Source organism: Lemur catta, chromosome 16 (assembly GCF_020740605.2).
Source record: "Lemur catta isolate mLemCat1 chromosome 16, mLemCat1.pri, whole genome shotgun sequence".
In the NCBI taxonomy this organism is placed as follows: domain Eukaryota; kingdom Metazoa; phylum Chordata; class Mammalia; order Primates; family Lemuridae; genus Lemur; species Lemur catta.
In genome coordinates this window covers 23,925,003-23,951,281 of record NC_059143.1, presented here as the reverse complement: position 1 = coordinate 23,951,281, position 26,279 = coordinate 23,925,003, and the positions used below count along the sequence as shown (strand labels likewise).

At 34.4% G+C, this 26,279-nt stretch overlaps 1 protein-coding gene across 1 annotated transcript in view; it reads left to right on the top strand.

Moving 5' to 3' along the window:
• Positions 1–26,279, top strand: part of CCDC178 (coiled-coil domain containing 178) — a 351,257-nt gene that overhangs the window by 322,564 nt on the left and 2,414 nt on the right. The window contains exon 19 of the mRNA XM_045527704.1: positions 484–618. Coding sequence (XP_045383660.1) covers positions 484–618 — 135 coding nt within the window. The remainder of the gene's footprint in view (positions 1–483; positions 619–26,279) is intronic.

The window sequence follows — 26,279 nt, the reverse complement described above, 5'->3', positions numbered from 1 at the left end:
AGGCAATGGTAAGCTTTATGAGCAAAAAAAAAGCAGCGATGGTGTCCATCAAAGTCTCAAAGTTGCATTTTTAAACTTTGACTTGACCCGATGTGCCATTCAAAAAAGCTTCAAAAGATGATTTTTTTCCGAGAAAGGTTCAATATGTCCCGAGGCTATCGGTTTTGAGTTAAACTGGGTGAAGTAGAAATATTTTACTCATCAGCTTTGCAGTCACAGAGTTTGCCTCAGCTAGAACAAAACTGCTGAGGCATTTAGAGAAAATTAACCCCCCATCCTGGCGGCCAGATGTGACTGGTTTCTGATGAATGCACATGAGTGGGCTGAAAAACCAAGAGACTGTGAAATTCCTGTCAGGTTCGTACAGTGCAGAATGGGCTATTGACTGCTTTCTATATTTCCCTCCATCATTCTTCTTGAACACTGCCATTAATTTCCTCTCCTCCTCTGACTTGTGTTTTCTCCCCTCCCTCTTCCCTTTAGCTCTGTGAGCTGCAGAGAAGGCTGCACAAGCTGTGGCCGGAGTACTTCAGACTGGTGGTCCTCTTCAGCCAGATGAGGCTGGCCAACATCCAGGCAGACTCTCAGGAGAGTATTCAGAAAATATTAGCTGTGCAGGTAGGTGATTGCAGGGAAGTAGGAAAGATCATTCTGATCTAGATTGAAAAGCAAATGATGGGTAGTGTGATGAAGCATTAAAACCACATCCCATCAGAGTTTTATAAATTTTTAACCTCTTTAATAAACTGGAATTGCATGAAGGATGAATTCAGTAAGTTAGCACATATACCATGCATACTTTGGGGGAAAAGGGAGATTGGACTTATTTCTCACAAGCCTCAGAACAGATTTTTATAAATACATTTGGTATAAATAATATTTTTTCAAGACTTTGGGCTTTGCAGATGCCTTTCAGCTGTTTAAAAGATGTTGACAATAGTGCTGCTTTTGTGCAGAATCTGTTTCAGTGAAAATAACCCTCTTATGTTTATTTTTACTATTGTTTTCCCCATTATATTTTCCAAGAGGCTTGTCCTCCTAAGCAGATTTCTAGATGACTTTATTTGAAAAATAAGACTAGAAAGTAACAGTGGTTCTAGATACATGTGAGCTTTTACTACTTGTTTCTATAAAAACATTTAGTGGATCTAGTGTCTTTAAGACTCATATATTTTAGAAATCCATATTAACTTGTGAAGACTATTACTTAAATATTACTTAAAATTTTTTCAAATTAATATTTTACTATTTCAAATGTTGCAAGATGTATAAAACAAAAACACACACTTCCAAAGCTATTAATCTATTTCAAATTTCACTTTCACTGTTGTCTATTTTTTAATATTTGTCTATTATTTAATATTTTTGATATTTTCTTCTGATAGTTTTGTGTGTGTGTGCTTTATATAGAAGTTGTATTGATCATGGATTAAAACAAAACATATTAAAAATAATAAGACAAAGTTAAATGAAGTTTTTGAAAAGGCAGTGCTTGACACATGTAAATTTAATAGAAATTTATGTACAAACTTGAGTACAAACTACAATTGCATTATTTTAGAAGTCAAGAGCATCTTGCTTTCCTTAAGAAGTCTGCTAACAAGTAGAACATTATAGGTTGTTTATCAACTGTGATTCCTTTTTAAATATTCAAAGATGATCTGCATGTTCTAATTAGTGTCTTAGAAAAATCCATATTTCTGCCCAAATGTAAATGTTCTTAAAAATCTTACCAATGATAAGTTTACACTGTGAATTATAATGCATTTTCAAATGCTAAAAATGTCATTAGAAACTGTTTTGAAGATCAGTAAAATGAATTCCTATCCACAGACTTCGATAATCTTTACCAAACTTGGTTTTAAATTACTTATGCTTATGGCTGTTACATAGCAATGGAAATGAAGACATAGGAAGGTACAGGTAAGGCAACTCAGCTACTCAATATCTAGAGACATAGAAGCAAGCCTGGATTGTATTTGGGGAACTTGAGGAGCATAAATTAGTGGTTTCTTTTCTTACCTATTGGTGATGTCTTCAATTTGGAATATTTCAATTTTGGGCTTTAATAAAAATGTGAAAATGTAATTTTTAGAATCATGCCATAAAATTGTGTAAATGTGCAATCCTCTGAAAAAAATCAAGTCTAAAATGTTCAGCATGGTACACAGCAACCTTCAGGCGCCAGCTCCTGCTAACATTCCCAGCCTCATCTCTCTCCACGCTAGTTCCTTTAGTCTGTTTCAGCCACTCCAAAATTCTTATGAATCATGAAACTTACTGTTTAACTCCTTCTTCCTCTCCTGTGTTTATGCTCCTCCCTGTTTCTGCAATACTCTTTTTTGCTTTGCTTGTTAAAAAAATACCCGACTCAATCCAACCACCTTCTCTACAAAATGTTTCTGAGTCCTTGCCCACACTTTCTCTGCTGGATGAATTAAGTTCTGCCTTCCTTGACCTCCTGTGGTACCCTGCACATACCCCCATACCACCATTGTATTTTCAGCAGCTAACTCTCCCTAACTGTTGCTGTGTCCTACTTCCTAGAAGATTCTATGCTCCTTCAGGGCTTTATAACATCAGTGGAATCTGTTCAATTCTCAGTTGTTTTTTAAGATACATATCTATCTTGTTTTCACCTATTATATCGAATTTTTAAAAGGAAATCATGGTAGGTAGAGTGATTTAATATGTTTGTGGAGTGAGTCTGCAGGTACCAGTGTTTACAATTTGATTCAACATGGCTAAAAAATTACTTAACAGACCAGATGCTATTGCTCTCCATTTTCATATGACTTAGTATCATGATTCCTTTAAGTGTCAATGTTGGAGAGTCTAAATAATGTTTCATATTTTGAAGGTAGTATCAAAATGCTGCCATAAGATTTTAGTGAACTATTTGATGAGAAAGTCATTTGATGAACCTTTTGAAAGTTAAATTGTATATAATAGATATTGAGTAGAAGTAATTCAAAATAAATGTTAAACAGAAAAAGGAAACCTTTTCTCATGCTTGAACTTGGAGCAACTCCTTTCAGGATTACAAAAAGGCGTGACTGGCAAATCTGCAGTCAGTAGACAACCAGGTGGGCTGGATAAGCTTTTGAACTACATGATCAAGCAGAAACCAATAAGATGGACTACAACTGGAATGAAGAATTGGTGTGTTTGACTTTGAAGCCATTGATATTAAAAAGAGTTAGCGATTTTAGTGGACCACAATTTTAATATGAGCCAAAATGAACTACTACAAACTTGGAACCAAAGGCATGTCCCAGCTCTCATAATTATATAAGACTTCTTGACTCTAACAATGCATGGCATATTTTATATGAGGTCCTACCCTCATATGAGAGCCCATATGAAATACTGTTATTATTTCTTCTTTCTTACCATTATTTTTTATTTTTAATTTATTTAATCCTGTGATATTTAATACCAACCTTTTTGGCATCTTATCTGGAAAAAAAGGCTAAACTTTAATGAATCACTCAAATGAAAGAGTGTGATGTAGCTACTGCATGTTAATATGATCAATAGATTGAGTAAGTAGAAGTATTTTCCTTTGGAAGGAGATGACAAGTCCCGTTGCACTTTTCTTTAAGTTGGGTATATCTGCAATATTTTACACGGGTTTGGAAAGCACAGTTTAAAGGCCATATTGACACACTGGAGAGCAGCAGTATAAGGAAGATCGGAGAGAGGGAGAAATATAGAAAATTTGGGATGCTAAACCATAAAAGGAAAAGGCTTTGGAAGGACAAACATCTGAAGGACTGAAAGTGAAGTCTGGTATATATGTTGCTGAGCTCTAGAAGCCAACAGTGGGACCAGATGATGGAAGAGTTTTGCAGGTGGGTCTGGGTTCAAAAGGGATAAATCTAACAAGTATTGCTGTCCAAGCATGCACTGCTGGGCTCAAGCAGAAGTTAGATAAACCTAAGTCAGGTGCATAAGGGAAGAAGTTACTGCCGTGATTGAGGGAAGCAAATGGGCACCTCCATGGAGCTGCGTTCCTACAATGTTCCCATGACCTCCTTGCACAAGTATCTGTGCATGTATCTGTGCCTCTCACCCACTAGGATGTGAGCCTTCTCAACTCTGAAAGCATGTCTTATTTGTTCATCTTTGTCTCCCCGGCACCAATTACAGTTCTTCAAACATAAGTACAAAAATTTTGTTAAGTTAGTGAATTGATTTATTAAGATTAAATCTGATAACCCCAAAGGTTCTTTCTAGGTCTAGGTGCCTACAATGCTGTAAGTTAATAAACAAAAGCATTCACTGGGTGCTCTGCCAGAAATTTGAATGGCACAGGAGTAATGTGTTCAATATTTTAACACCACACGCATAAATACATACAAGTATAAATAGGGACGGCCTAATTTTCTATTTCTGGAAGAGAATTGTGCAAATGAAAAAAGTTTGGAAAAAAACACAGGAAAAAAATCTAAAATCGCTTAACAATGTGATGGTAAAAGAAAATCTCTGAATCTGTGTGATTTTTTAAAAACAAAAGAAATTATAGAAAACATGCATTTTGGATTTTTAAAATATGTACATTTATGGTATATGTATACAATGGAGTACTACTCAGCCACAGAAAATAATGGTGAACTAACACCTTTCATATTATCCTGGATGGTGCTGGAGCCCATTCTTCTAAGTGAAGTATCACAAAAATGGAAAAACAAGCACCACATGTACTCACCATCAAATTGGTACTAATTGATCAACACTTATGTGCACACATGTAAGTAACATTCATTGGGTGTCGGGCAGGAGGGGGGGGAAGGAGGGGATGGGTAAATTCACACCTAATGAGTGTGGTATGCACTGCCTGGGAATTGGCATGCTTGTAGCTCTGACTTGGGCGGTGCAAAGGCCTCAACATTTGTACCCCTATAATATTTTGAAATTAAAAAAATGTACATTTAGAGACATTATGCTTGAGGAATAACATTGAACCACTAAATATTACTGGTTAAGTCTAGATAGTAATGGAAAAGGTATTTAAATATAGTTGCCAATAATTAAGAATGTCTACTCTAAGTCTGAAAATGTAATTTGTCAAATGTAAATCAGTACAGCCCTTATGGAAAACAGTTTCGATGTTCCTCAAAAAATTAAAAATAGAACTACCATATGATCCAGCAATCCTGCTACTGGGTATATATCCAAAGAAAATGAAATCAGTATGCCAAAGAGCTATCTGCACTCCCATGTTTACCACAGCGTTATTCACAATAGCCAAGAGTGAGAATCAATCTAAATGCCTAACAGCAGATTAATGGATAAAGAAAATGTGGTCTATATACACATTAAGGACATTAAGTGAAATATGCCAGACACAGAGGGACAAATACTGCGTGATCTCACTTATATGTGGAATCTACAAAAAACTGATCTCAAAGGAGTAGAGAGTAGAACAGTGGTTACCAGAAACTAAGGAGGGAATAGGGAAAAGAAGGACAGGGAGGGATTGTTCAGCAGGCATGAAGTTACAATTAGATAGAAGGAATAAGTTCTGATGTTCTGTTACACAGTAGGGTAACTACAATTAACAATAATGTATTGTATATTTCAAAAGAACCAGAAAAGAGGTTTTATAATGTTCTCATCACAAAGAAATGATAAATGCATGAGGTGATGGATATGCTAACCACCCTGATTTAATCACTATACAAATGTATGCATGTATTGAAACATCAAATGTTTATATGTACATTTATGATGTGTCAAACAATAAAAAACAAAAAAGTATGAAATCTGCAAACATAATTAAATTAGCCCAAGATAAAAAGAACATTCTATGTAATCCTATTTAAATAAAGTTAGGGAAAAAAATAGAATTTGTTACTCTCGAAACTACTGGAGAGAAAAAAAAAAGTACCCTAAAAAGTGGAATAATTCACAATGCAAGGAGTACAGGAAGAGCATTAAAATGTACAAAATAAGGCCAGATGTATTAGTGGTCCCAATAACTATAAATGATTTGATTACATAGTTTAAAGTTACAGACTGGTCATAAAAGCAAAATCCATGTTATTTGGAAGACATACACCTCAAGCAGATAGAAACTGAAGGGAGAGGCTGAGGAAAAAAAAATGAAGAATTCTAATTTAAAAACAGAGAGAGGCTGGGCACAGTGGCTCATGCCCATTATCCCAGGAGTTTGGTAGGCTGAGGTACAGGGATCACTTGAGGCCAGGAGTTTGAGAGAAGCCTGGGCAACATAGCAAGACCCCATCTCTACAAAAAAAAAAAATGAAATAAAATAATTGGTTTGGCATGGTGGTATGTGCCTGTAGTCCCAGCTACTCAGGAGGCCAAGGCAGGGAGGATCATTTGAGCCCAGGAGTTTGAGGTTGCAGTTAGCTGTGATCATGTCACTGCATCCCAGCCTGGACAACAGAATGAGATCTTGTCTCTAAAAAAAATTTTTAAATAATAAAAATTTAAAAAGTAAGAGAGATACTTCAAGGCAAAAGAATTAGAACACTCAAATTTAGATATTTCATATTGACAAAAAATATAGTCTTTTAAGACATATCAGTCATGAACTTAATGCACATGAGAACATAACCTTATATAAAGTAAGATCTGGTTAAAATCCAAGGAAACTAAACAAATCTACAATCACAATGAGAAATTTTATCACATCTTGAACATTTTTTAAAAAATAGAAAAAAGAGCATGATATATCAAAACTTGTGAGTTTTGATTCAATTGTAAAGACAGACATTAGAAAATATATTAATGTACCTTAATATAAACATAGATAGGAGAAAGACTATATATTTTTATTCAATATATGCTGAGAAACATTAGCTAACAAGAACAATGTAAATTACCATAACATACTGAAACACTGAATTCATCCTGTATTTACTGAATACAAATACAATCCACACAATATGTATAATGGCCTTTGATCTTAAGCAGTTTACTACCAAGTTGAAGAATATCAATTAATTTCAAAACATATTTTTGGGGTGCCTACTATATGAAAGAGATTTTGCTAGACACTTAGGGTCCAAAGATAGAGGACATAATGAGGCAGACTTATGCATTGTATAAATAAGGGCAAGAAGATGGATGTTTAGCCCAACCTGAGAATGGAAGGCCAGTTCCTGAAGGGGATAACTCCTAAACTACTCTTGAAAGGTGAGGGGACATCAACAAAAGGGGAGGGGTTATAGAAACAGGAAACAAAAATATATGAGAATAAAACAGCATGGTATACATGGGAAATGACAAGCAATTTGATATTAGCAGAGCATAAAAATGCAAGACAGGGAGTATCAGAGATGAGATGAAGAGGTAGATATAAAAATATTAGGGAACAATTAGTTACATGATTAAGTGTTACCAGGTACGGACAGTAAACTTTATGGTTGGCTAAGAAGTGCAGGGAACTACTTAGGCCTGATTCAGGGGCATGCCTTTGTAAAGGAATGGAACTTAAAACAGGAATGAGTAACTGAATATAACGGGAGGAAGGGGAACAGTGGGTAGGATGGAGGAAGGGGAGTAGCTTAAAGCAGACGAAGTATAAGGAACTTAGAAAACAAATTCCAGGGATACAGAATAGACATTCTTGTTTTGTTTTTTCTTTTCTTTCTTTCTTCTTTTAAACAAAGAATTTATCTAATCCTTACTATGGGCCAGATATTGTCCTCAGTGCTTTATAATAAGTTAATGTAATTCTCAAAGAACCCTATGAGGTGCTATCATACTATTCTCATTTGTAGAAGATAAAACTAAAGAGAAGTTACCTATTTTGCCCAGGGTCACATAGCTGTAAACCCAGGCAATTTGGCTGTGGGGTACCTGCTTTTAACCACCATGCTATGGCAATTCTGTGTGTGTGTGTGTGTGTGTGTGTGTGTGTGTGTGTGTGTGTGTGTGTGTGTGTTGGTTTTTTTTTTCCTCTTTTTTTTTTTTTTGGCTGAGATTAGATTATATCAGTGGAAACTAGTGTAAAACAAGATATAAAGTAAGGTCTTCAACAAGGCCACAGATATCAGGTTGACTAATTTAGGTATGACATTTCAAGAGAGCACTGAATATTCAGTAAATAATTCTTGACTATTCAGTTACCAAACCAAGTGCTAAAATATCAGCATGCACTTCTTAGGTATTTCTTTTCATTAGTATTAGTATAACTTAATTTATCATCTACCAGTGGTGACTGCACTTAAAACCTAAAAAGTATAAAAATAATATGGCCATTTTGGTGAAAAACATGAATTACAGATCTGATTAACTCAAAAATCCCCCAAATGGTATAGAGATAAAAATCAAGCTGGGCACCGTGGGACGCACCTGTAGTCTCAGTTATTCAGGATGCTGAGGTAGAACGATCACCTGAATATGGAAGTTCAAGCCCAGGCTGGGCAACATAGTGAGATTCCATCCCCCCCAAAAATCGTACCTAGGTAGATTACAATCAATTCCTGAAAACCAAAGATAGAGATAATCTTAAAAACAGCAAGAGGAAAGGATATTAAAAAGTTACCTCTAACATCTTATCAGAAACAGTGGCGGACAGAAGACATAGAAGAATATCCTTAAACTGCTGAAAGAATAAAGCAAAAACAAAAACAATTAACTCAGAATTCTCTACCCAGCAACAATATCTTTCAAAAATAAAGACAAAATAAAGATATTTTAGATACATGAAAGTGGAGAGAATTGTTCACCAATACAGCTGAATGATAATAAGTGCTAAAAGAAGTATTTCAGGGTAAATTCACACCTAATGGGTGTGGTATACATGTCTGGGCTTTGACTCGAAGGGTACAAGGGCAATATATGGAACTTCAGCGTTTGTACCCCCATAATATTTTGAAATTAAAAAAAAATTAAGAATAAAATAAAAGTAATTCAGCTTGAAGAAAAATGATACCAGAAGGAAACTCAGATCTACAGGAAAAAAGGAAGAGCAAAAAATATGACAAATATATGGGCAAATATAAAAGACTCTCTTTTTTGTCTTAATTCATTTAAAAAGGCAATTAAATATAAAAAGTATAACATTGTAGTGTAGAATTTATAACATATATAAATGCAAATAAATGAAAACAATAGCATAAAAGATGGAAGGATAAATAGAATTATTGTGTTGCTACTCTTAAATTTAATATAAAATGTCATGATATTGACTACATGGAGACTAAGTGAAGGATGCATATTGTAATCCTTCCTTTACAAATGAAAAGAGCCAATAGAAGGAATTAACATGGAATACTAAAAAGCATTTGATTAACCTGAGAAAAGGCAGAAAAGGAAAATTAGAAATAAAAAAGAGACAAATTAGAGAAAAATAACAAATTGGTAGACCTAAATCCAAGCATTATATTAAACATAAATGGACTAAAAACTCTAGTTAAAAAATAAATATAGTCATATTAGATATCATACAAGACTCAACTTTATATTGTCTATAAGTGATACGATTAAAAATGAAGAGACAGGTTGAAAGTTTTAAGGATGGAAATAGACATACCATGCAACACTAAGCATAAAATAGTTGTCAAGGATATATTAATATCAGATAAATTAAATCTCACAACTAGAAATATTACCAGGAACAGAGAGTGTCATTTCATAAAAAGAAAGAATGAATTCATAATTCATCAAACACATATAACAAACCTAAATGTGTATGCATCTATTATAATAGAAAGTTTCAAAATACATAAAGCAAATACTGAGGAAACTTAAAGTAGAAATTTTAAAATGCATGATTATAGTTTGAAATTTTAATGCTCCTCTCTCAGGAATTGATAGAACATGAAGACAGGAAATCATAAGAAAATGGAAGACTTGAACAAAACTATCCACCAACTTGACCTAACTGACATTTATAGAACAGTCCATCCCAAGATAGTTCAATATGCATTATTTTCAAGTGCATATTAACATGTATGTATTTCCAAATATAGACCATATGCTGAGTCACTGAACAAGTCTTAATAAATTTAAAATGTTTGAAATAGTAAAGAAGATTCTTTTTGTCCACAGTAGAATCATTAGAAAAAAATAATTAAAGGATATTTGAAAAATCCTTCAAATATTTGGGAATTAAATCACACACTTATTAGATACCTTGTGGGTCAAAAAAATGAATTATAAAGAAAATCAGAAAATATTTTGAACAGAGTTAAGAAAGGTCATGCAAGATTAATCCCCTATGATGAAACTGATGCTCTAAGGGGCAGGAAGCTGAATAGTTTTCTTAGGGTAAAGTTAGAAGGCCTGTATGGGTAGAGCATAGGACATGGATAGAGAAAAATGCAAAATATCAGAGAAGTGATCAGGACCAGATCTCCAGTGGGGCCACCTCAGGGAGCATCTCTATTGCTTAATTAGCACCTAACTTAGCATTTCGCATAGAAAACCTAGGACAGCACCTTGGAGAATACTGATAAGAAAGTTGCATAAATGAATATATGACATTTTTCTGGACTGTTAATGTAACCAAGGCTACTTTATTACTTTCATATGTTGACTTTGTTGCCAAATCCTGCCTTTGAGTATATTTAGGAGCTCCTTCTCCCCACCCCAACTCTATAATCCTATTTCCTGTTTCACCTCAGAGTGGTTTCCACCGACTCTATTTCTAACCCTTTACTCTCCAATTCTTTGGTTTTTGTTCATTGCTTATGGCATTGGTCATCTGACTCTTTCACTCTCAAAGTATCCGGAACATTCTGTCTGACAATATCCACGGGTGCCTGTGGGTAGTAATGTTAGCATTGCGTCACCTATTTTCCTTCCATTTGAAGATAAACAAAGCAGAACCTCAATTCAAATATTGATATCTAAGATGAAAATACATTCATTTTACACATATGTCAATATGACGTCACTCCAGACTAATAAAACATTTGCCAATATTAAATTCCATGAATTAAATTATCTACTCCCTTTATTCTGTTAAATAATATATTAAACCAAAATGCATTCCTTCTTTTGATTTTAAAATACAGTAAGCTTATTTCTGATTATTTTTATTACAAAGATATATATTTTATGTCTTCTGATTTTTTTTTCTTAGACTTAACAACAACAACAAAAAAACCCAGCATTTTTATTTTTTTTTAAATCACTTTATGCCAGCAGTACATTTTTCAAGTGGAGAAGCCTTGTCAATGGTGTGGGGGAGAGGAGTTTTTCAAAGACAGAACTTTAAGTTTGAAAATTAGTGACTAATGGAGCATATCCAATAGGTATTTTTCATACAACTTAGCATCATCATTATATAATGATGCTACTTTGATGTGAGATTAACTCAGACACATGATTTTTCATCTAAAAGTATCAAGATTGTAAAACAATGAACAGTACAGTTATAACAGGAGGAAAAATGAGGATAAAATTTTAAAGGAAAATTTAAAAAAGATGGAATTTGAAGGAGCCTTGTTATCACAAATGGTGCCATGTCTGTCCTAGATCATAAACAAGTAGAAAATTATGAAAATGGAGAAAAGAATTCAGTAAAATTTGATGTGGGAATGGTGTGTTACAGAGTTAAGATAAACAAGTCTCAGTTTTTATTTTTGTTTCATATGGAGTGTATGCCAAGTGAGAAATAAAGTACAAGGCACTATGTATCCTACCTCAACCCGACACAATCTCATGTATCTCTTAAACATATGAGTTTTTACCTTTAGATTTTCATTCTGTAAGAATCTGCACATACTGTTGGGGGGAAACAATCAAACCTGACCAAACGTTAAGTTGAAAACTCTTCTCATTCATTTCCCCAGCACATCCTTCAGCTGGTGAAGGGATTCTTTTCCAAACTAATTCTTACGATCTCCCGAAAATGAACTAAAGTCCAGGCAAATATAAGAAATACATTTACCTTACATTTACATAGCAGGTTTCAGTTTCATGAACATCTGATTTGCTAATTATAACAACCCTCTCTGATAGGAGAGGAGAACCCGTTACGGCATTTGGGGAGTCTGGGGACTGAGCTATAGAGAGCTGAGGGTCTTGTCCAAAGACTCATGACCAACAAGTGATGAATCTTTGAACTAACACCTCATCAACTGTGATATCCTCCTTTTATCCCTCTTAATAAAAATCAGCCTGTGATCTCTTTAGATTGAGCCTTGGTCTGAGTCACTCTCCTGTAAAGCAACTCTAAGCAAAACAGAAGGCCATGGACTCATAGAATTAAGACCTCAGGGTGGGACAGTTAAGTCATGAGAAAATATTAAAGGAAATTGTCATAACATTACAGAATGTATCGCCTCTTTGTGCCTTAACTGGATACAAACCTACTTCAATTATTAGCCCTGACTTTGTCACACATTGATCACTTGATGGTACACACTTCCTTCAGTATCACATGTTTGAAGGTAACTTCCTTTCCAAAATAAACCTGCTTCATGGAAGTCCCTCTGTATTTGGCATTACTTGGATTAAATACGATATTTCAACACAGCTGCAGTAAATGTGCTGATAGAAATATCATAGATTACAAATGCATCTATTGGAATGCTAACCATGGTTACAAAGCAGATTATCTTATTTAAAAACACTGGTTTTAAAATTTAGACATTTAATTTAATTATCTTTTCCCAGAAGTATGTGAGGAAATCAGAAACCTAGTGTGAATAACATTATCTTCACAGAAATGAAAACTTGCAAGAGCATTTTTTTTGCCACAAACTCAATAATTTTAGTATAATCACTAACTATGTTTTTGTTTTACAGAACCAGTATGATTTGGAAAAAGAATAAAATTGCTTTTAAAGTACAAAAATAATTATGAACCACTTGAAACGTAATGTCTGTGTTTTATTTCTCATCAGAATTCATTAGTGTGTAACATCAATAATTTAGCCCATCATTTGCCAACACTGACTTGGCTCAGTAGTTCAATCATGTAACCCTGTAAACTCACTTTCCATTAAAATGAATGTTGCTGACAAAGGATAACTAAAGAGATACTTCATTTATTAACTAAAGAGGTACTTCATTTATCAACATTTTTAAATTAGGAGTTTGGGGCCACAGAAGCTTAGCTGGATGATTTATTTGAAGGATCTTTATATTAGACCTAAAGACTTGTTCCAAATCATACAATGCTACCCACAAAGATAATCGCATTTCATTTGTGGGACATGTGACTCAGGGCTCTCTCTTCAGAGGCAGGCATAGCCACCTGCAGGGAATCAAATGACCTACCCGAATGAAAACTTGACTGCATAGTAGAAATTTATGAAATATGCAGCATTCGCCTATATCCTGATTTACTCTGTTGGGCGTATTTCTTACAAAACCTACCACATGACATCTGATGATCTTATATCCTAATGTTGCTAAAATTGATTTGAAGCATTAAGTAAATATGCTAAAATGAGTTAATGATGAGGGGCGAGGCTCCCTAATATTCACAAATCATACTTTAGGACATTCAAATTCCACATCACTTACACCTGACCTATACTTTTCCAGCTACAAATGCCTATAGATGTTACCCAGACCGTTTGCAACAAGACAGTGTCATTTTCCAGAACTGATCCCACATTCTGCTGCCACATTAACATCGCATCATTTTGGATGCAAAAAGCAAACACACAAACAAATAAAAACATCTGCAGTGCAGTGAGCAAAGCATGAAATCAAAATTCCTTATATATGTCAAAATTTTTGTCTCCTAGGCCTTTAAACATACGATTTCTAGCAAATACCACAAGACTGCATCATCAGATCATTCCTTGCTCCTTCTGTAATGAATTAAATGCATGTTCTTATTAAAACCTTTTTGTACAACGAGGAGAATCTCAGCATTTAGCCTGTCAAGTTGCCAGCTGGCATCTTTCCCTGTTTTGGATCAAAAAGTTCCCAGCTAGCTGATTCATTCAAAAGTCAAAATCCAGTGCTGGGTTTGGATTAGAAAATTTTATCTTGACTGTATCAAAACTGCTTCTCTTTTTTTTTCTTATCCCTTCTCTCCCCTTTTAGCTTTCCTTCCTTCTTTAGAAATATTTATTCTGAGAGATTCTAAATAAGAATGATCCTACATAAAAGCTTTCTCATGTTCCCCTCCCCCTCTATCTTTTCTTTGCCTTATGCAAGTTCAGATAGGGGAAAAAAATCTTTCAAATATTATGATGAAGGAGTTACTCATCTCACATGCCTTGTCAGTAGTATTCTATACTCTTTGTGAAGATATACAGGAAGCTGCACTGTTCCAATACAGACCAATCCAGGGGTCTACAGTGAGTTCCAGCATCATTGCATCAGTTCATGTTTCTGCAGCACTTATATTTTCAATTTGTGTTTATTCTAATTTGGTCATCACAAATAACCCTGGGAAAGAAGATTCTGTTAGGTCTATTTTACAGATAAATTAACTTTCAAAAAGCGTTAGTGAATGATCCTCTGTGACATGGCTTATATGTGATAGAGCCAGGTTTAGAGCCCATGTTTTCTGATCCCCAGTCCAGATGACACCAGATGGAACATGCTGCTGCACAGTGTTTATGCTAAGATGAGAGAGAGAGAGAATGGCGGAGGATGGGTGGGGATTGAGATTGTGGATTGATTGTGGAAGACAATACAAGTTAGAAAAAGGAGCAAATACTGGATGCAGTTCATAGTGAATAACCATTTTAAGAGAATTATAGGATACAAATGGCACCTTAAAAGGCTAACTCATCTCTCCAGGCTACATTTTCAGTGGAAACATTTAGAAAATTAAGCCAAGAAGTTACTGTAAAGAAAAGTATGTCCACAATGATAAGATTTTGTACAAGAATAGCAGCAAAGAAAATGGAGAAGGGAAAAATCATAGACATTTCAGAGGCAAGATTCCACTGACCTATTAAAGGCATAGACTCATTCAGATATGGGTGAACAGCAACAGCAATAAAATGATCCTAAGCTGTGTAGCTAGGGATAACCAATATAAGGAGAATTGGTTGGGTCCTTACTTCAAGGGAAGTGTAGAGTAGCATTCAGGTTGCACGTAGCTTAATGAGAGAGTAGGACCCTAAATAGAGATATCCCCTGAGAAACTGAAATGCTAGTTGGCAGGTAGATGACTGCCAGGACAACAAGTTTTGTGGTCAGATTTTGAAGTCATAAAAGTCAATGAACTTTGAGGAAGTCAAAAAATAAAGAGAAAATCTGAGGAATAAAGGCAAGTACCTTAGTAAGTCCCTAGGTTCAGCTAGAGAGAAGTATGTCATCAATCCAAGGAGAAAGCAGAGAAGCCCAAGAGTTAGGATAAAAATTAAGTACTATATAACCAAAACCACGAGAAAAAGGTTTTAAGAGGGTGTTCATCAGTGTCTACAACTGTAGCCAAAAGCTTGTGTATTGCCTTAGAGTCTGTTTTGGCAGCTCTAACAAAATACCATAGACGGTGTGGCTTATAAAAACAAACATTTGGACCAGGCATAGTGGCTCACATCTGCAATCCTAGCACTCTAGGAAGCTGAGGTAGAAGGATTGCTTGAGCTCAAGAGTTCAAGACCATCCTGAGCAAAAACAAGACCCCCATATCTATTAAACATAGAAAAATTAGCTAGGTGTCATGGTACATGCCTGTAGTCCCAGCTACTCAGGAGGATGACAGAGGAGGATTGCTTGGGCCCAGGAGTTTGAGGTTGCAGTGAGCTATGTATGATAACGCCACTTCACTCTACTCAGGGCAACAGGGTCAGACTCTGTTTCAAAAAAAAAAAAAATAAGAAAGAAAGAAATTTGTTTCACACAGTTCCAGGGGCTGGGAAGTCCAGATCAAGGTACCAGCAGATACAGCATCTAGTGAGGGTGCCTTCTCATTGTATCCTCACATGGTGGAAGGAGCCAAGGATCTCCCTCGGGACTCTTTTATAATGACACTAATTACATTCATGAGGGCTTCACCCTCATGACCTAATCACCTTCCAAAGGTCCCACCTCTTAGTACCATCACAGCAGGTTAGGATTTCAACACGTGTATTTTGAGGTGATTCAAACCACAGCATGTATCTTTGAGACATATTTCTTTCACTTGTAGAGTATGTATTAAAAATAACTATCTAAAATAAATGTATAATTTTTTATCTAGGCATTTGCAAATTAGCCTGGAATGTTGGCAATCTTGCTAATTTAGAGCAGTGATTTTAGTTTCATTATTAGAGGGGAGAAAAGGCAAAATGACTTTTCTGTAATAAACCTGAAGTTTGTGGATTTCACTGTGTATCTTTTTAACTTATTATGGAAAACATGCCACCATCATAGCATCCGTTAAACTATTGGTTGTTCAACTGTATTATGCCATGTGACATATTATCCAGACTTAAATCATTATGACATAAAACAATGTATGCTGTATTTCTTAGTAAATGTAAAAAATTTGAATAATTAGTTTAAAATTTACAAAAAAAATCCACGAAAATATATTCAAATTTACCATACACACAAATAAATATCAGGTATGCAAAGAAATATAAGGATGGCCAGCATCTGAGCTGTTAAAATCCTTTCCCATACATCTGGCTTCATTAAACAGAAACATTCTGATTGTTCTTTGGTCTTTCTCATTTAAAAATGTTTGTAAAAATTAAAAAACAAAGAAGTACGAGAATATACCTAACTCGGTTTTCAGGCAAAACAAAAGGAAAAAACAAATGTGTAAAATAGTACAAATTATAGGCTAATTTTTTTAAAAAGACCTTTTAAATATAAATCAGGAATGGACTTTGATGGCTAGCAAATAGATAAAAGACACCTGCGGCAAAATGATAATATAAGCCTTTTATTAGAACACAGAATAGAAACTATATTTGTAGTTAAGTAGCACCTATTAGGGAATATCTTAAGATAATGAAAACTTCTACAAATTCCCATTGACCAAAAGAGATTATAGAACTAAGAAAATGTGAATAGAAACCAATCAGCAAATTCACATGACACAAATTACAAAGGCAAAGTGAGATAAATAATGAGTTTACCAAGTTATAGCCAAACAAGTTGTTTCTAAAGATCCTGAAAATGCTGAGGCATGGCAAAGATCTGGGAGAATACATGTATATATGTGTTTGTATGTGTGTATGTATGTATGAAAAATAGAAATTTTTTATTAATTTAGTAATTACTTCTCAGTTATCTGTGTAGGCACTGTAGAGACAAAGATGAACCAGATCCAATTCCTGCTCTTACAAAAAAATCTAGTCTGTCATAGAAAAGACTAGTTAAGAGGCATTGTCAATATACCATGATAAATGCAATGACAAGGTAAAAGACAGAGGTAGGACGACTTTCCAGACAAAAGACAAAGAAAGTAGCCATACCTAGACCTGAAAAAACCTTGCACATTACAGAAATTAAAACATTGATGCATGGCCCCTACAGAGTGCAATTGGGCTATAGCTATGAATGAGCGTAGAGATACAGTAGCCAAATCTTGCAGGTAGTTGTGTGGCATGAACAGAAGCTCGGGCTTCATCCTGAGGATATTGGGGTAGAAGGAGAGAAGTGGGAACTGATGGGTATAAAGAAAAAGAGGGGGACGATAACATTTGAGTTTTAGAAAATGTTTGTAGGTTGATATGTGGAAAGTAGAAGGTTGGTGGGGAATGAGCAGAGGTTTCATGACTGGAGGTGAGGAGATTGATTAGGGTGCTCTTGCGATAATTCAGTTCAGACAGCTGGCAGCCTGACGTGATGGAATGTCATTGGAGACAGAGAAAATGAAAATAACAAGAATTTTCTTTAATTGGATGTGGCATTTCATTCCTCACATAGATATCTCTTTTACCTCTCCATAAATCCTGGTTTGAGAATTCACCAAAACAGTGTCCTTTACTGTGTTTGTCCATTTTGCATTGCTATCGAGGAATACCTGAGGCTGGGTAACTTATAAAGAAAACAGGTTTATTTGGCTCACAGTTCTGCAGGCTGTACGAAGCATGGCGCCAGCATCTGCTTTTAGTGAGGCCTTCAGGGAGCTTCCAGTCAAGGCGGAAGGCAAAGTGGGAACAGGCATGTCACATGGAGAGAGCAAGAGCGTAAGCAAGGTCTCGCATGAGCTAATAGAGCCAGAACTCACTCATTGCCATGGGGAAGGCACCAAGCCCTTCATGAGGAATCTGCCCCATGTCCGAAACACCTCCTGCTCAGCCCCACCTCCAGCACTGGGCTCAAATTTTCAACGTGGGATTTATAGGAACCAGATATCCAAACTGTATCATTTACCATTCAATCTTTTCTTTCTTCCTTCCTTTTCTGTTAAACAAGTATTCTTTGAACACTACTGAGTTGAGGGAGAGAGATAAAGTATGTCTCTTTCCCTCCTGGGCATTGTCTGATGCTGCTTCCTGTTCATTTGGAGTCATGTCCCATCACTACCTCCCAATTACCTCTGCACCCTCAACTCTCTTGTCTCGTAAACTGTAAGAATGTCCTTCTTGCTTCTGTGTGTGCGGAGATTGTTTTTTTCATACTTCTATCATGATAATTGTACTAAAGCACAGCAGCTTCAATCTCCTTTCCCTAGATGGATTAGAACCCTAAAAACAATACCATGTTTAGCTTTATATTCCCCCAAAGAGCCAAATACAATGTAAAACACATATTGTTTGATACACATGTCAAATTTGTATATATGGCATTTATATGATATATCCCTACAACATGCACATACAATATATAATATCTTCTTCAGAAGCCTCTAGAATCCTTGTGGGCAGGGCTCAGGATTTATTCAGCATTACACCCTGTAGAGTGCTTAGAGGGCATGCATTTTAATAAGTTCTCTATAAATATTTGATGAATAAAATAGGCAGTTCTATCAAAGGATTACCTGAGACAGTATCCAGAAAATATTCTGGTACTGAATTAATTAATGGACAAATAAACCAGGGCAGTGTTGGGAGCAATATCAGATTCCATTTATTCACACTTGAAAAAACTTTTTTTATAAGTCATGCCCTTGAGGCAGTGGATTTTTTAAGGAAAGTAGGGACAACGTATTTTTTTAAAATTCATATTTGAGAGATCTCTTGTGTATTAATTTTCCTGCTCCCCATCTGCCTAGAAGGCAGACAACTCAAGAAATTGTGTAAATCCAAAAAGTCATGAGACACGTGTAAAAGAAAGCTGATGAATTAACATTTCTAGAAATTTGAATGGAAAGAAAACTTCTGTTATCAATGTTCATTTATTCACGACCTCATTATTTACAAGAGAATATACAATAACAAAAACTTCAGAAATCCAAAATAAAGGTGTCCATTGTAAAAATAATGTTAAGGCTGCAGAAATTAACAATGAAAAACTATGTCACTGCATTGTCTTAAAAGAAGAAAAAGTATGTAGGAGTATATGAGCCAAAAAGGTTTCTAATTCTTTTGTTATTAAGTGTAATATTTCTAAAAGGATATTTGGTTCATCATTTTTAAGTTGGGCTACATAACCAACTTATTTTTGTTGACAAATATGAGTTCAGGAATGGGATTAATATCTATCCTATATTATTATTATTATTATTAAGAAAGACCACAGTTCACCAATGGTAAGGCACACACAGGCTGTATTTGCAAGAGAGCCCTAGATATTGAAGAAGTCTGTAGACATGAGATGACTTTTCTCTATAAGAAATATTATTTATTGCCCAGAGAGATCAAGCCTGTAGTTTTGGGCTAAAGCCCGTTACCACTATGGCTTAATCAGCCAAGACGATGGATAGGTGCAGAAAATTTTGAATGTGACCAGTTAAGCTCTTAAATTTATAATAAAGGGTATGGTCCTGTGATACCTCCAGATTATCCCACAGGCAGAATAATTTCTGTAAGATCATATACCAGCAAATTGCCTTCGAGCATAGTTTAATATATGTATTAACCAAATTAAAAAGAATAAATCTATGAATGGATTGTAAAACAATTGCTACCGGCCAGGTTAATAAATCTAATTTTACAGACTATTTTTTTTCTTTTGATAAAACAAATAAAGCTGCAGTACTTACAGAGATAATAATCCCACAGTGGAAACAGCAAAAATCTTTAACAGAAAAGAAATGTGCTTGCTTTACAGAGGTACTAAAGCAAAAATAAGCATTAAAAACAACAAAGTACAATAAATCATTTTATTAAAGCTGCTTTAAGGTATATTAGTTGGACATCTTATATTCTGGCAACAATTCAGAAAGTGATACTTTCAGACATTTGCCATACAGCAAAGCATTTTTATTTCTATAATAGCTAATTCTAATATATTTAGCTAAACCTTGTTTGTCCTAATGATACTATGTAAGCTTCCTTTAAAATTTAAATTCTTTTGAATAATACATCAGAAATTTATTTTATAATGTAAATTGTTGTTTTATAATGTAAAATGTACATAATTTCTGAAGAATGTCAAGAAATATAATTATTAATAGTTGCTAATACATATAAACTTAATTATTTGTAAGACACCAATTAAGGAACTTCATGTCAATTTTCAATGTGCAAGACACTGTTCATGCAACTTTGAGATTTTACTCAAAGATTTGATGGTATTGAGTGCATTGTCAAGTTCTTTTACCTCTGCAAAACCTTAAATACCACTAAAGCCCAAGTTAGGCAGATACTATGTGCCTGAAAACTTTAGCTCTGTTCCTACTAATTTTGCAATAATTCTTACATATCTGCTTATGTTATTAAAATTTTATATATTTATTTTATTAAAATCACCTCTGAATTTCCAAAGATAACTTTTTGATCTTGTGCAAAATGATACCAGTTTTCTCTCTAACATGTATGCAACACATGAACTATTCCTTAATTAAGAAATCTTTCATGTTTTCTTCAGATGTCGTATATATAACAACTGATTTTCTACTTTATTACGGTGGCTCCATCATATTTTTAAATAAAGTAACTGGTCTCATTCACCATGTGTTGCAACATTTTAGTTGGATTTTCATTTGGATATTCACTTGTGAAGGAATTAATTCACAAAATCATAAAGCTGAATTTTATATTCATGTTAACCAATTGCTCTATTTTTCATCAACTCTGGTTTTTTCTTTCACTATAGGAAAAAAAATAGTTATGTTGCCCATTCAAAGAAAGCACAGTTTTCTAAGATAAAAGTTTTAAATAAATAAATTCTTTTTAGCTATGAATTTTAGGTATATTCAAGTGCATTTGATTTCCCTCAGTCTCTTTTACATGACAATATAGTCTCATCATAGTGTCAATAATAACTTGAAAATTTCAATGATTTAAAACACATATTTCCAGTTTTATAAATTTAAGAAAAGGAAGAAATTATAAGACATAACATGAAATTTCTCTAAGCAGACACTGTTTTAGATTAGAACATCTTGGCAGACAACTTGAGAAGAGTGTGCAATAGACAAAATTTTCATAATTAATTGTAGAATTGCTGTGTGTGGGAAAATAGTAGAGAATTCCTCAGGGGCTGAGTGAGGTAGTGGAAAAATATGGTGGAAAGCTGGAGCCCAAGTTGTCAGAAATAGCTAAGGAATAGTTAATACATACTATGCATTGTGATAATGTAATCCACCACCACTACCTCAGTCTCAGAACTGTTAGTCATTTCTGTTGCCATATACAAAACCTTCAGTGTGGTCTTTACTGTGAAAATCGATGAAAGGAGATAAATTCTGTGGCAGGGCTGACATGGGGCACAGGGATATCACACTCAATGTAAGGAAATAATACACAAATAGAACCAATTCAGTAGAGAATGGAGCTATGTTGTAAGTAGAGGGAACAATGAAGATATAAGTACATCAGGAATTCATAAGGGAAAAGGCATGGGATATTCACAGGTTAATTAAATTAATATACACCAAGATTTCTATGAACTTCAGGGAACAAAGAGTCATTTTTGTAAGGGTTGAATATAGGAAAGTTATCCCAGTTGAATGCAAAATTGTATACAAATTTGTAAAAGCATGAGAGCATCTTTATAAGTGGTTCAGAAGGAGAGGAAAGGTGTTAGCTGTGATGGAGCTGATTTCAAGGTTGGAATGGAAGGGAACTGAGGTTCTATTACATAATGAAATTCTAGAGAGATGTAGGTGTTGGGTCTTGTGCTTAGGAGATACTCATGTGCTAGAGTCAATATTTTAGGAGTCATTAGCATATTACCAGCAATTGAAATCATGAGTAAGGTATTCAGCTATACCATAGAAAAAGTTATCAGATACAGAAATCTAAAATTCTACATTGATCACAATTATACCTAAGTATTATAACTTAGTTTTTTATTCTTTAATGTTCTTCCTTCTGGCCAAACCATATTTGGTGCTCTTATTTCCTGGGGGCAGGGGAAGTCCTTTCCTGAAAAAATGTGTGCTACTTTTCCACTTTTAGCCACAGTATCTTATGTGGTATCAAGTACAGTACCTTAGACATAGCAGATGCAAATAAGTATTCGTTGAGTGAATAAATAAAAGGAAAGGTAACTTAAAATGTCCGTATAAGAGTTGTAATCTAAACACAAGATTTCATTTTAACTTAATTCTTTTTCTTCACACCAGTACAGTTTTTCCAGAATATACCTTCTGGGATCTTAATATGTGATACCCAGTAAAAGATCGAGTGGACAATAAATTTCAGAAATGCTGAGTTTTAAAACATTAAGCAGGATTTCTTCTTTTTTACAATTTCAGAATATCTGAAATCATTTAATATGCTATTATGCTTTATATCTCTTCAAAAAGTGGAATAGAATATTCAGTGTTTACAAAATTTTTGACCACAGAACATTTGTTTTTACTCAAATATGCAGGGCTACTCTCTGCCTGTTGTACTCTGAGAAACAAAACAAATGTAAGATTAAACTCCTGCTAATTAAATTAGCAATAAATATGGGAATAGTAAAAAATGAAGTCATATCCAATTTTATTTATAAGAATAATTTGAGGAAAGGTTAGCACTCATGTTGAATTCTAGGTAGAAAAGCCTTAGTCTCCCAAAAGAAAAAAAATAGGACATATTATTACTTACCCAACTTTTTTCCCCCAAGAATCTAACAAGATCACAGAGCATGATCATTTATTCAATGGGGAATTCAAATGGAATTTTATTTACTAACCAGCTGGAATAGGTGCTTGAAATACTTTCTTCCCTTAGATAATATTTGTTTAGGATAAGTAGTCCTCTTTTTAAACTATTACTATGTTTATGCAAAATTAAAGTATCACTTTCTCTTCATCACTTGATATATTGTCAAAGATGTGATTATTTTCGCCCTTAATCTAAATAATATTATACCACATTTCCTAAAAGGCAGCCTTGTTATCCAGGTTCATGATTCTCCTTCCAATCTCCCCCACCCGGAGCACAAAGACCTGCGGCTGCTTTGGTCTCTCTGAATTTATAACTTATTTTTTTTTTTAGAAATCTGATATTTGAAATATCAGTTATGATCTAGCAATATAATGTTTCTTATGAATGCTCCCCCGCCAAAAATCTAATAACATTGCATAAAAAAGACAAAGTAACAATTTTCTTTCTTCAAAACCACTCAGCTATGCAACCTTGAGTTCTTTTAGACCTTCAGAAGGTATGATCAGTATGCATAGGAAAAGTCATGTCTCTTACTTAACTTTGCAAGAGTGCACTGCAAAGCATTAATAGTTGCATTGCCTTGTTAATAAACTTCAGTCAAAATGCTTTGGGAGATAATTTGATTAAAAAAAAGAATAAAAAACACCGAAGCTGAAATATTGCTTTTATAAGCTACAAGATCAATTCACCATGTGCTTTTTAATCAACTGAAATATATACATTTAAACAGAAAACACAGATGACTTAGCATTTTCCCATATCGTCAGTGAGCATGACTAGTTCCTTGCAATTTTTTTTTCTAATACTCTCTTGTGCCCTGACTTATGGAGGAAAAAACTTTCCATGAAAAATGTGTGCTACTTTTCCACTTTTGGCCTTGTATGTGCTTCTTCTCTGCCTTAATTGCAATATAAATCAACTGTAAAAAAAGATTTACAGTGATTACACCTCACCTAGAGAGCTGTGAAGATTGATCTGGAAGTGGTATGTTTGTCAAACTCCGAGTCTACTTCTCATCTTAGCTGGTTTGAAAGTGAATCCCAGGACAGATATGGCAGTATTCAAAAAGAATTAAATATGAGAGGAAAAGGTTCTGGTGGGTCACTCTGCTCTCTGAATATATACATAACAACTGTGTTGTCACTGAATATATACCTAACAACTTACTCTTGCACAACACCAAGGCAAAAGACATTTCAAACAATCATGAACTTCAAATCCATTTACTATGTTAAAAGAAAAGATTACTACTGAACTGATCCTAAATATCCCTTCATTTTCTTTTTATGTGGTGAACTGTGTGGGATGGTAATTGGAACAGAAATCTTTTTGTTTTGAGTGGATTAACTCTTATCTGTGCCATCAAGAATTTCTTATGGGCTTACTATATTCAGGTCCCTATACCAATTTCTTGGAGAGAGCTTAATCAGTTCTTGTTTATGAAGTTTGTTTTTTTCTAAAGTTCATTCATTAATGTGATCACATAAAGCAACACACAAATGTAGAATTAAGGAACAAAGTAGACACAGTATAATGTGGGTTTTCATGTTTCTATTCCCTCAGATTTTGGAAAGTGCTGAATTTTGATTTGAGCTCAGTAGCTTGACCCAACTTTCATACCTCTACTCATATCTGTCCTGCTCATACTGTCAAACTGGTGCCCCTCTGGTCTTAAAGATGAAAGAGATGAAACAACATGCCTTTTAAAAAGATTTCATCTAGTTGGATTTCTTTGAAAGGGTCTTTTTAAACCTTGATTGCTTAAAAAGTGACCTCAGTGATTCATTCTTAATTAAATGTAATAAAACCACTAATAGATGATTAGGGCAACTGTTTTATAATTTGCCAATCTATCCCTTTTAAAAATTGGCTCTTCTTTCCAGATAACACTTCTGAAAAATCATGTCTTCCTATTAAGTTGTTCCCTACTCTTATTGTTTTCCCATAGCAGAATGCTCCTGTTGAATAGTCTAGTGCCAAAGATTTTCACTCTCAGCTCATATGAGGACTCAGAAAGGAATGTAATCATACTTAAAAAATAAAGTATATTCTCAAATCTAGAAATTAGCTAGTAATTGAAATTATCATCACAGTGTTTTAACTGATGACCATTGAACACTTTTCTGGCAAACGGCTCATAGAGCATTAATTGCACGTCACATTACAGATCTGCCGAGTTAAGTTCCATCTTGCCCTTGGGACTGTGAGGTCTAAAGCAACTTTGTAAGTGTCTTTCAGTATTAAAAAAGAATTCATTAAACTGAAGGAGTTCTATTTGGTCTGCAAAATATTTAATATATGCCCCACTGTCCTTTCAGATGTCATTCCCTGCCCCCCAAAGCTTTATTACTGAGTATCTACCATGTTTCAACACTGATAGTATCTCTGCTTCCTTCCACATCTCCCTGTAACACCCCAAGTCTCTTCCTAAGACACTGCAGAAAATCATTCCCCACGTAAAGCAAACCCAATGAGTTTAGAAAGGGAAGTTGATTCCAATTTCATTTTTTCTGATCAATGTCTTGCAAGGGGAACTACCTGGATTTTATTCTTTTATTCTTTAAATAATGGATTGTTTAAAATAGCTCACAATAGTGACTACACTAACATAAAAATAAGGTCCAAATGTAGGAACAAAAATTAAGATATCTTTTTATTTGGTATAAATCAGCAAATTATATTACTAGATCTAATATCTGCATTATGAAGTTTGCAAGAAGCAAAAGAAGAAAAGTTGCTAAGAGTTAATGAAAGATACCCTTAAAAATATGACTATGTGCTGACCATATGAACACTGTCAAAAATGTAAACCTTAATTTTTCAATTTTCATTAATTCAAAAGTGGGATTATTCTTTTTCTACATAATTTACACAGGGCTTGATTTGACACTGGATCAATCATTTTATTGATTTTCACCACGAAAAAGTTTTTACTCCAAACCAATACTGAAAACACAAAATGAAAGAAATATCTACCAATTGAAGCAAATGGACTCTTTTTGAGCACCTCAGAAACACCCTTATGTATCCAGAATGTAATTGTAATGCTAATTTAAGATGAAGAGAATGCAAACTGGCATTTTATTATGTAAATCACTTATCAATCATAATTAGAAATTTATTAAAGTGAGGCTTGGTCTGGTCAAATTTATCATACAAAGTTAAGATTTAGATTCATTGTCCATTTGTCTATCTATGTATTTATAATAGAGTATGTGTTCCTATATGTAGACC